The sequence below is a fragment of the Apus apus genome, chromosome 1 (genome assembly GCF_020740795.1).
Source record: "Apus apus isolate bApuApu2 chromosome 1, bApuApu2.pri.cur, whole genome shotgun sequence".
NCBI lineage: Eukaryota > Metazoa > Chordata > Aves > Apodiformes > Apodidae > Apus > Apus apus.
The window spans coordinates 85,814,270-85,827,527 of record NC_067282.1 but is presented as its reverse complement, the minus strand read 5'-3'; the positions used below and the strand labels follow the sequence as shown (position 1 = coordinate 85,827,527).

Here is a 13,258-nt window from a genome sequence, read left to right as displayed (position 1 = left end):
TAGCATTATCAGAAAACAGATATACTTTTAAAAGCCCCCCAAAACAGGGAGGGAGGTGAGGAAGAGAAGGCACGGAGCCCTGAGGGCCTGGCACCTTCTGCCACTGAGCAGAGCATTCATTTTCCTGCACAAGTTCAGCTGGCAGATCTGATGCAGTTCAGTGCTCACAGGCTGAGGGATACAAGATTTCTGTATACTATGCACAATTCAAGACAATTTTAAATGAAATCTGATGAGCAAGACTGTAGTGCATATCCACCTACTTTCAACTGTTTCCTGCTCTTTTGGTGGTCTATGGATTTACAGGATGCCATCGAGATTAGTTACAGGCAAAGACAGTAACTGAAGTCTGCTAAATAGTTAATGTCTTCAGATGTAGACCACAGAACTTTCTACTATCCTCTTGAACTCTTAAGTATAAAGATACTGCACTGAGCCTTATCCAGTCTTGTGTATCATCAGCTCACTTTAATATAGGAATATTTCAAGCAAATGTTAAGAAAAAACCCAAACACAAACCCAAAAGATGCACATTTCCCCATTCCAGTAAAATTTTACCCAATGGATCAACATTTCCCAGGGAAGAAAAACATATTAAAAACTATTACTCTTCTCTGACAAGTTTTGCTTCTGTAGTTTCAACTGCAATTCTTTCGTACTTCTCTTGCATTCCCTCATTTGTGTACTGTGTGAATAATTATGTATCTCTTCAAGACTCAAATGTCACTTAGGAAGCCATAACAGTCTGAACAGCAAATCACACAATCCCTTTCTTATCCTTTAACTTCTCTCATTGTGGTCTTACTTGAAGAGTAAATGTAATAAAATAAATAGTAATGAAATAAACTCTGCGTCTGCTTGAAATTCCCAGAGAAGTATGAAAGCTAAGGTGCACCAGATTTCAGCAATGTTTGACATACTGATTTCCTTCACAGACACAAAACTTCTTAGACTTAATTTAATTTTGTAACTGAGGTCAGGGTAGTAAGCATATATATATAGCTTCTTAAACACAGAGTGCCTGCACCTACTTGTCACATTCCGCTCAGAAGATGGAGTCAAGTGACAAGATTCATAAATCCCCAGCAGAGCAGGCAACAGTGAGACAAGTCTCAAAGCCCATGTAAAAACATTTCTTAATTTCCCACAGTGTATTAGTTGGATTCATAATAATTTACTATGTATATAATAAATTATGGCAAGCGGTATGATGTGTCTTGTGTTACTTAGAAATATATGTTCCAGCTGCAGGAGAGAACCCCCAGGCTTCATTGTGTGTCCCTATTTATTTGCCCCAGCACTTCTGAAACCTTCTCTCTTAATTACCACATCTTTAACTGTTAGTCTGGTTGTCCCTGCTTGCTATGTAAATTAGCACACACACTCCTTACCAGGGAGGGGGGCAAATCTTTTTGATCCTGAATTGGGTCAGCAGTCATGATCTCCCTCTGCTGTCACAAACTTTTATCCAGTTACCACAGGTTTTGTTGACTTTATGCCTTTTGGCACGATGTTTCCTTCATTCTCTCTCAAGGTTCCTCTTCAGGCTCCATTCTTGTTCCTCCACAATCTTCCCTTTGTATGCTACAGCAGACCACCCCCTTCCAAGAGGTTTTGTTTCAGGGCAGTGTTTCTGTGACTGAGACATTCATCAGCAAAGCCCACGGATGACTCCCCCACCCCCTTGCTATCACCAAGTTAATCTCTTATTATTGCACACAACCGCCACTGTGCAAACAGCTCTCAGTCCCAGGGGACCACAAGTTGGCACGAGTGTCAGGACCACTACCTGGGTGGACCTGTCCCTTCATTTAGTCTCCTACACTGCTTTCATATAAATATAGTACTAATTAGAACTTCTATATAGTATGCATTTAATTCAGCCTGAAGTTACCTCAACATTTGCTTTAATAAAACTATACTAGCTTGAGCACAAGTCCCATGTAAACCAAGCATTTCAAATTTGGAGACTGGTTTAAATCAGGTCTCTTTTCTGTTATAACTGAAGTCAGGAAAAGATTACAATTACTTCGTTTTTTCCAGCAACAAAATATTTAAGTGATGTCAGCATACGGAAGGAGCAAAACCAGGGATGGTGACTTCTAATTACTGCTGCCATTTTCTACCCTCTTAATTTTGAAGGTCTGCATCTATTCCGTGATATAGAGCAGAAATATGCACAACTTGCGATTCCCAGCCCCACAAGACTTGGCTCCCATGATGGCCTAGAGCAAGACTGAACATCATGTACTGTGCTAAACACAGGAGAGCAGGAAAGAAAGAAAAGACAGTGAGGAGAAGTAGGTGGTGGGAGGAACCAAAGAGCATGGATGATGGCTGATGGGCTAAAAATCATTCCAACACTTTCCCATCTTCCCCCGTCGGCCATACAGAGAGCAGTAAGCACAGAGAAGAGCCAGAGCAGGCTGAATTCTTCACAGGGCTCAGGTCCCTGAACTGGAATAAACCACAGGAGGCATGGCTTCCTGCTGCAGTCACTCAGACAACCCCACCAGGCACTGGAGGCACAAATTTTAAGAAACAGCTTGGCTACACCTGCAAGAAAATTAGGGTAGACCAGGAGTGAACCAGTGCCTCAAGAATCCCTACAAAGAGAGTAGAGGGAGGCAGCACCATTTCTGCATGGGGCCTACAATCTCCTCATTGCTGGAGCACAGAAGATAGCCTGGGATGTTTCTGCTCTAAGCACAAAGACTTGTTCTTCATATCTTCTGTGTATTAAAGCAAGTGGGCTAAGTCTGAGTTTATAGACTTACTTTGAGCATGGATGAAACAAAAATACATGACACTCGTGCTTCTACAGGAGCAGTCCTGACTCCAGCAGAAACATACTCAATTGAGGTCAGAAAAATAAATGTCTCTGTACCAGGATCTCTAGCACCTCTTAGAGCACCTATATATTATTAGAATTTCTGTTTTGTACCTTTCTCTCTCTCGACAATGGAGAGTTAAATATACAATCATCTTGATATATTAATCTGATCCATAAACAGCTGTCAGCAGAGCAGAAGTAAAAAAGAAAAAAGGTCATCCATAACCACAGAAAATTAGCAATTCAGCAATCCAGACTCCAGAGGAAGAAATCCATAGAAAGAAAATAGATAATTACAAGTTAGAGAACTAAATTTATATCCCAGCACCACCCAAAAGGGCTAATTTTTTGAATATTTTGAAGGACTTCCAAAGTTATTTGCAATTAGTACTAAAAATAGCTATGAAACGTTTCAAAGTCCTTAGAGTGATGAAGAACAGTCTTGTGAGGATCAAATCTAACCGTGAGTTCCCAGTATCTTCATAGCTGACATACATCTTTGTGACCCTATGAGACCAAGATTTAATTTCTTCCTGCCTCAGTTTTTCTGCCTAGAGAACAGCAATAGTAAGACCTCCTTCTTTCCCAAGCATAAATAAATGCAAACATTTAAAAAGTGCTTCTAAAACCCTCAATTTAAAGTACTTAAACTAAAACAGGAGTGTTAACTTTTCACATTACTCTTGCAAAAGAAAACTTCTCGAACCATGTTTACTAAAATTAACAGGCTTTTGTGATTTTTTGTTTTTCATTTTTGGAAAATACTGTGACTAATTTTGGTTAAAAATCCTAATTACTTCAGTTAGCATTTTAATATTAAGTAATTTGTACTGCCTACTACTACACCTTTTATTAACACCAAAGGCCTGGTTCAGCCCATTAATAGTGAAAAGGCTACATCTTGAGGAGATTTTGATTACTTTTATTTAATAGCTAATTACATAATGTCAGTTTTGAATATTTCATTGTCCGTTTCTTCAATAATTATTAATATATACCTAATACATCTTACTGTGTAAGGACATTTTGCTACCTTACCAAGTATCTTGCAAAATATGCTGCTTGATGCCTATTTATGAAAGGGCAGCCCTTTCCACTGTATTTTATTTATATTTACTCAGAAAGTGGGTAAGTTTTCATATATTTTGAAGAAAATTTTATCAGTTCATGAACAAAAGCAATTGTTATTAGAAAGAACAATTAAGAAGACACAGTTTTATACAAGTCACACTATCAGTGGAGTCTTTCCTGTTTTAAAACTTTGCCACAGACTACACCAAAGAACTAATTCCACTAATAAAACTGGAGCCAAACAAATTATCTTCAGATAAAGATGTCTACATGAGAGACTTGCTAGTGTCTGATGAAAAATTTAAGAGCAGCATGGTATTCAAGGAATCCACTTAATTATTGCCATCTTACTCTTGTGGCGCTTTTAAGTCTACATATTCTGTATACTTTCGAGTTTAAATATTATTTTTTTCTTACATTAGAGAAAAACCTGCTGATTGTTATTACATACTCAATTTGCAGTATAATTGTTGAGTAAGGGTAAGGCATGAGCTGAACACCACACTTTTAACAATAACAGTTTCTCCCAGTAAAGCTTTTACTAATAGAAATTGAGGAATAAAAGAGACCAAGAATGCCTTTACATCTGGAAATGGTTACAGAAACCGAAGTGGTAACTGTGTATAAAATAGAAGTCACATAACCCTAGTATTTTTTTCTTTTAAGAACATGAGCTAGAAAAGGTATTTGACACTTCTGCCTCTTTTTTATTTTTGTTAATTGGAACATTTTTGAGTTGTAAATAATTGTTTTAATTTATTTTTTTAATGTTTTTTTCCAACTTCATTATGAACTTTTGGAACCAAATTATAGCAGGCATGTAGATTAAATATTCAATTTCAGTAAAACCAGCTCTAGCATACAGCTCCTCCCCAAACACTTTTGATAGCACAGAAGCACAAAGAAGCCCAGTTGAGAGAGTCCACATGTGTTTAATCTTTGATTAATTGTACAAAAACTAAGCGCCTCCAGACATATTTCTTTTAATCACAGGAAAGATATCTTTTCAGTTGCTTTGCTAGTAGGAGAGTCAGCAGATGTCTGTCTGGTCTAAAGGGAATTCCTCTTTCTCTGGAGAAAACAGTTTAAATAGGAGAGGAACAGCCATATGCTGACTATGCACTGCTTAACAGATGACGTAGAGAAGCAGCTACTACCGCAGGGAGTGAAACACGGCGGTTTTCAAATTAAATTTCTTTCAAATTCAAAGCAATCAACTGAAATCAATTTACATACAGGATGTAAGTTAAGTCAGGCAGTTCTCAACAAAACAGCTCACAGACACATGCAAATCTATCTTTGTCAGCAGTATTACTTTTAAGAAAGGTTTTAACGTGTTGACAGTATAAAGAAATAAATTAATTTCTTAACAATTTTAATACAGCTGATATTTTTGTTTTCCTACCAATGGTGATTCAAATATGTCTAATAAATATGAAATATTTGCCAAAGGTTCTAAATTCATACATAAGAGAATTGGCACAATGCAGATTTATCTCCAAATTTAGCTGTCATAAAATATAGGATTGGGGGGGGGGGGGGAGGGAAAGCACACCAAAACACCAAATTACTAGCATTTTTTTTTTGTCTGACCTTCTTCTTTTATCTATAACCTTTTGCCTACAGGCCTATGTCCTATATTATCATCTAGGACATGTAAACACTAACAAAAATATGAATTATGTCCTTCACTTCATCTAGTTCTACCAAGATGTCAGGAGTGGCGGTGGTGTGGACACCAGAATTTAAAGCAAAAACTGGGGAAAAAATATACCAGACATCTATCTGTTAGTTGAAAACCACATATACAAACTCCCTAGGATCAGAGGAAGCTCACCAGAATGAAAGAGGAGACAGCCAGTGGTCCCAATTCATCTGCTAACTTCCACCAAGAAGACCCCTTTGAACTCTGTTTGAGGCTCTATCTTTCACAGTCCACAGGACATACAGAATCAACATGCAATATGTCACCTAACATCATGGAAAAGTATCAAAACTTCCATTTCTGTCTTCAAATCATTAGGATTCCTGCCTTTAGCAGTATACTTCTGCTTGATGTTATTAGTTTGAGTTGTCTTCCACAGGCTTCTAAACAGCAACAGTAGAAATAAGCAGAACTTCGGTATCACTTCATCATAGTGGTCAGATTCAGGAAAATTACTTGCACATCTATCTCAGGTGCATGCATGGAAAGAAAGAGCCCTTTAAACCTGAACAGTTTGAATTAATTTTTTTTTTCCTCTGAAATGAATAGTGAGTCTAAATCTGCAAGGCTTAGCTTCCATCTTGTTCCAAGAACAAACTTCTTCAGCTCTGGTTCAGAGTTTCAGATAGTCTTTTACCCACCCCACAGAAAGAATGCCACCACATGTTTGATTTATGAATTTGCTGAGATGCGCTTCAATTTCTGTCAAGACTGAAAAACACATAATTTGCTTGATCATCCATCCCAGCATGGTCACCATAACATCCTAAAATTATTCATCAGTTTAAGAATAATCATTATAGTCTCCATATCAGAACTAATCAAGAACTCTCTTTGCTGAAAGCAAGCTAAAATCCCTGTTCCACATAGCATCTGGGAAGACACAAAGATGTAACAACAGCTTTCTTGGGTCAGAGAAAGTGCTCAGCTAGCCTACTATTTTCCCCTGAACTTGGCAGGAGTAGATAAAAGCATTGAATAGGAATCTTTCAATGATGTGCTCTGTTTTCACAGTAATTGTCTCATATGTATCAACATCTAGAATTAGCTTCCATTTATCAGTATTATTGTTATCCACTAACAATACCACTGACTATGAACTGTCATGAGTACAGAATTCACTCTAATACTCAAATATGTTGAGAAAAATCCTCAATACAAGATTCTCCTAGTCTGCTTCCAAATCCTCTCCATGGAACAACCAAAATCCTAAAAGACTAATTTTACAACTGAAGACTATACAACCTTTAGATATTCCCAAATAAATGTGAGTTGAGTTGTAGTTCACATAATACACATCAAACTTCCCTTTAAGAACAGACTTAGGCATAACTGCAAAAGGAAGTTCTACCATACCAAAGAACTGTGTCAGTCTGGATACACATTTAAGCTATGGAATTTCCAGTCAAGCTTTGGTGGTTTGGTTTTCTGCTGTTTTTTCAACCTGTACACTATTTTATCCCCCAACGTACTAATTAATCTTGTAACCCTCTCTACTATGTGAACATTCAATAACTCTGATAAGGCACATTTCTAATTTTATTCATTTATTTCATTAGTACAGGCAAGACTGAATCATCAAAACTTCATCAAACAATACTAAAAAAAAGTATCTCTTCCTTCTGTCTCCCCCACTATCCCTGCAAGAGTGGACATTTATCTGAAGAAACCTAGTCTCTAAATAAAATGATAAACACTCAATAAAGAAAGACTTTTTATGATACCTTAAAACTAACTGCTCATCTAGAATCATAGAATCATCCATAACTTTCACAAGACTTTGCCAAATAAAACCATAACATAAACAGCACTTGTTTTCCATAACACAGGCTTTCACTATGCCTTGCTGCAAAGTACTGCATAAAGCAGGCAAGTGCAGTCATTCAGATCTTTCTGGTAGAAGCCTCTGTAGCAATGTACTCTGAAACAGTGCATTTTTAGAACTCAAACTGTCATCAACTATGTACTGACAATTATACTACAACGATGACAAAGCTGCATATGAAACAACCATGCAAATTCATTGGTCATAAATATATCTCTTCTCTAAAAATTATGACATGGCAAGGGATGAGGGGAGACAAAACAGCTTGATTAATGGGAAAATGTAAGATCTCATATCTTGATTTCATTACCTAAAACCATCTTCAAGTAACTCAGCCGCTTTCTCTGACACTTGACATGGGCCACGTGCAGACTGCTTGCATGAAGGCAAGCTGTGTTCATAAGTAACATTAACATAGAGACTCAACACATTGCCTTCACATGTCAGGACAGTCCAATCTGAAGAAAATCCAAAAAATATGGCTTATTTCCACCCAACAGAGGAGACCGCCTCACCAGTTTTTCTTTTCATTTGGAATCTTCTGAAATATTTTTGTCTGTTTGCAACATGTTATGAGTTCAAACTGAAATCCTTCACATATGTCACTATTTCACTTTTCAACCATGTTATAGGACACTCATGGAGCGCTGTCCAGACAGCCATGGAAGTCTCATGGAAGATCAATTTTTCTAACTCCGTACTAGGAGTATAACAGTAACAATAGTACAATTACATCCCAGTACCATAAAAGTTGTAATACTTAACCATTTCCATTTGCTGCACTGCTAGACTTCTGTGCAGCCTCACTTCCCTATCTCCTTTGTTTGGTGATTCGTGTTAGAATTTAAAGAAGGTGCACATATGAGCATAAACCAATGCTACTTTGGTAGAGAAATATAATGAGAAACAAAGATAAATTACTTACCTTTCACCCTCCTTTCACTCTTTTTATAGATTAAACACAACTGAGTAAGCCTTATTTAAAATGTGGTAGGTTTGTAAAGCATCTGCTATTCTCATTAGATCTAACCCGGTATGTGACAACACCATTTTCATTTAATGAAGAAAAAAAAAAAAGAAATAATAAAATGTAAGGTTAATTTCCCAAACTTTTAGGGAGGCAACAGTACTATTCTTCACAGTGACAGTTAGCTCCAGTTACTAGTTGATTAGTAAAGGAAACAGAAGGTTCCATGTATCTTGAAAAATCAGGTGGGGACTTAACGGACTACACTGACATACAAACTCTCCATGTTCTTCAGCTGACTATAATAGAAGAGGAAAGTAATATATACAAACTTGTTAAAGACATGAAAGTAATTATTCTTTTTTTCCTCAAGCAGAGCTAACTACATTGTAAAAAGCAGTACATTTGCATGTAACTTTGACCTCACTGCAAAGAAATTTTTCCTAAATTACTTTACATCTTTTAATAAGATATGCTTCAGTTTATAGTAATTTAGGTTTTCAATGCTTGTCACAGCTGCATAGTAAAAGCCAATTTATCAGTGGTAGGTTTTAAGAAGCATTAGCAACACCACTACTATTAAGCCTTCTACGCCTCAAGCAACTTCTGTTAATGCCATTGCTTGGGGTAAGCAATGGCATAGTTTCACTAGTCTTTTAGGAGCTTAATAAGATTACTGTAAAACTGAGATTTGTCGTTGCTATATATGCACATAAGCATTCAAATTAAGCCACTTGTTTATCAGTAAGATACGAACATCTTAGGTAACAAAATCGGCAAATCTTCACTAATTTCAACTTGGTTTAAAATGCTGATGCTGTACAATGGCAGTCAGCAGTGTATGCTCACTGGCATACCACCATCAGACTGAACATATGATGAAAACAATACACAAAGAAATAGAACTCCTCAACATAAAAATGATATTAATTTTTTAGAACAACTGAGTAAGAGAGAGCTGTTACTTTCCATACCAATCCTTTGCTGTGGAAGGTTTGTTTGTTTATTTTTAAAGTCTCAACATAGCGAGTCTATAACTGGGATGTTCCTGGGATCTAATGTAGAAAGTATCTGAAGTACTATCCATTGTAACTGAAAAAAAAAAAAAAAAGTAAGAAAACTTTTATACACAACAGCCTACTTATTTTGAGATACTCTGTTACTGAGGTTAAAGATGATGTGGATGTGTACATACTTCACGAACACTTGTAAAAGCTCTTGAGAAGCAAATCCACGCATCAATGGAAACGGAAATGTGATAAAATTCACCTAGAACTTTGATGGCAAATAAGAAAGAAGTTCACAGACAAGCATGATTTGAAATAAAGATTCACAAAGCTACTGACCAGAACCAAATTAATTTGCATTTTATTTTTCTTCACATCCTCAGAAGCTTCAGAATGGAGAAAGACAGACAAATATACCCCTGCAGCTATTGTTGCCACTCTTGATATGGGTAGGTTTCTACATAATGCTACATAACAGACACCTACAAAGTCCAGATATAAAATTTTCCTCAGAAAAAAAAGTAACTGGAGGAGAAGAAAAAATTAAACACTGACTCAAACTATCACACACCAATAACTGAATTTGGTTCTGATGAACAATCCTGAGAAATTCAAGCATATGAAGCAGCTGCAGCCACTTTCCCAGTCTGCTAATGGGTAACTTTCCACTTTTCCAAAACTGCTTCTACTTCTCTACTGTGAAAAACAACATTTGTTTTACAACTGTTTGTGTGATAGCCAAAACAGTCTCCAGCCCTTATTCTGAGGATCAAATATGGTTCCATTTTGTACTCCCACCTGTAAAAGTTGACATTTATGGAGAGAATTAACCAGTTCTGTTTTGACAGGGACATGCCCTTTTTCACGTTCCTCAGGACCTTTCACCACTGGAGAATGTGTTACTGCTAGACAGTAATCTGAAACTAGTTACATTCCTCAAAAACAAAATGGGGACCTAATTTAAGTATATCTCCAGTGATCAAAAGGCTGAGTTCAGGAAGTCAGGACGACAGAGGCAAATGGTCTTGTAGCAACTTAAGTCTGAAGGATGACTACAGTTACCTGACACCCTTTCTGGGCTACCATACTGAAACCTTCTTCCACTTCAAATTAAGTTCAAACAAATACAGCAAGTCTCCATTCAGAAAATCTGTGAGAATAATGCTTCAAATCAAGAAAAAAATCAGGCAACATTTTATTATTAACCTGGATCTGAAGTCAAATTTACACATCCATTGAGCAGTAAAGGAACAAGCTGTTACTATAAGAGGTGATGGAAGAAAAACTTGTGACTAATTCCCTACCATATTATGAAACAAACGGGTGCAAAAAGGAGCTGCTGTTCCAGAGAGAGCTAGCAATTACAGGGCAAAACATGCTTTTGCCTTTTATGTTTCACAAAAGTCCTCTGATTAAACTTGCAGCATCAAAGTGTGTAACTAAATGAGAACTCTAAATGATCTTCTGTGCTTTGTAAAAGGAAACTAAACAAAGGCAATTTTACTCTGTAAACATACAAAAATGTATTAAACAGCAATTGCATATGACTATATGTATACAAACGTGAATGCTGTAGTGCTCAAAACAGGTGTATCAAGAACTTTGGTTTGCAGATTTGCAGCAGTCCACTGTGAATATAACTAAGTTTATAACGCTGACAGCATTACAGCTATAGTGCAGATTTTTAATGTAATGAAAATTTATTCTACCAGCCTTCAACTGTTGCCTTGTTCCTCACCTCTTCTGTGCTATTTAAAGTGTTTTGGTGCTTTTGCACTGTGACATCACTACCTTTTTTATTAAAAGCATAGCCTTTGCTGTTAACATTCTCTGTGTATAATCTACTGGTATACAATTAAAACTATATACCATTATATCTAAAAAAACTATTTTCAAATAAAGATTGTGATTATTCTTTTTTCCTGTACAGCACCACTGATGTTTATTTTCTGACACTAGTCCTCAACACGAGAGTAATTTTGAGGTGGATTAACAATTTAATGCTATACTATTGTTAGACACTGTACATTTGAATCCCTTTAAGGAGATACTAATGTTTTTTTTTTGTCTTGAGTGTTGGCAGAGGCTCTTAAAAAATGTTAGGTGGCGTCAATATTTTGCATTCAGACCCTGGCAGTTAGATTCCACCACAATCAAAATGACTTGTGACAGAGGTCACAAACATTTAACAACTATATACCAGTTAAATTCATGCATGTCATAGTGTACCATCACTGAAGTTGACCTCACATTTCTGGGTTTTGATGAAAAATTGTGGAAAACAAAGTCACTATAAGCATTTCAAACATTACTTCAAGGTACTTCACATAAGAACATGAAACAAGCACAACTGTTCATTTGTATACTTTGCTGCATGGACAGAACATTAAAAATAATTTTAAGAATCAACAAGCAGTGCAATAAACAACAGCAGTAAGAAAAATCTCTTCAACTGTAATGCCCACTCAAAAATACACCTACAAGAGATACTGGAGATAACAACTGGGAGTAAGCAATCAACAGATAATTTGAACACCTTATACGTTTACTGAGTAAGCATAGTTCCAGCTAACCAGACACTAATTACTTTTATCACTGAAAGCAGTAAAAAGGAAACAGTCTGGTCATAGGTCTTAATCCTATGTATTACTGCACTGTGTGTGATGCTCGAGATCCTTCTGACACAAGGATGAAGAACATCTTTGGGATTTTCTGTGAATGTGGGCAAGACTTGGCAAACAACTCAAGTAAATGCACAAATTTATAGGCCATTTCCTTTGTCTTTTGTGAAAGTTATGAAAACCTAGCCCTTCTTCCAAAGTTACACACCAAGGGTAGCATTTATTAACTTGTCCAAAACTTAGAAGCCTCGTCAGAGCTAGTAAATAGCATGAATTGCTTAGTTGGAGAGACCAGTGTTTACAGAGAACAGCTCATCCAGCTCTGAGCTGGCTTTTCAACGTCACACCAGACAAATTGCTATGGATTACAGAGGAAGTCTACAAAAGCAACTTAAAATAGATATCTAACTTTTGAATGGCAAAGTTTCCTCTCATACTTCAGTACCCCAAAATTAGTATTTTTTGACCTGCACTTGGCCCCCCATATGAATGCTTAAAACCCTTTCATGTACATTCTCTTCCTTTAAAATAAGTAAAGTTTAAAGGGTATACAGGAAGAGATAAGCATTACAAAGTGATGTGAACATACTTGACCATTCCTTCTGTTGGCTGAATACTTAGAACTAGAGAGATAATTTGTGAGCCACTTCTTTTAGAGAAAAATATAATGAAATATTTTGTTTCTAAATGTGTTGTCATTTTTTCTAGTGTTTACTTGTGCAACAACATTTCCAAATATACCCTACGAGATCAAATCCTGGCTATCCTACTTCCTATTACACACTTAATTTTGCATGGCGCTTTGGAAAGGAAAAAGCTCTGTAAATTAAAATTAAGTATACCAAATCTAATAAACATCATAATTGCATTAAAGTATAAAAATAGTAAGAACACACCAAAAAGTCTCAATTTCAACAGTAATATAATACCTCTTCTGACTACTTTTCTGTTTTCCTATTTCTGTATCAGTAATAGTTACCCACATTAATTCCTTCATTGTCTTTTTAAGTCAATGCCTCAGAGGCAGCTCACAATATTTACCTTCAAATAACATCAAAGCAAATGGCTGTTACCAAAGAGTGGGAAAAAACAAGTACTTACTTGCCACCTCCAGTGATGCATTATGACTTACAGCTTCCCCAAGGTAATTCCTTGCCACACAGACATAGACACCTTCATCTGGCCTACTCTTGCGCCCATGGACTATGCGTAAGAAAAATAAAGATCCG

General features: G+C 36.5%; 1 protein-coding gene across 5 annotated transcripts in view; it reads right to left on the bottom strand.

Moving 5' to 3' along the window:
- ROBO1 (roundabout guidance receptor 1) overlaps positions 1-13,258 on the bottom strand; it is a 727,411-nt gene that overhangs the window by 247,482 nt on the left and 466,671 nt on the right. For all 5 annotated transcript variants that reach the window (XM_051640235.1, XM_051640252.1, XM_051640268.1 and 2 more), the window contains one exon: positions 13,131-13,258. This exon is cut by the window's right edge and continues 199 nt beyond it. In XM_051640235.1, coding sequence (XP_051496195.1) covers positions 13,131-13,258 — 128 coding nt within the window. The remainder of the gene's footprint in view (positions 1-13,130) is intronic.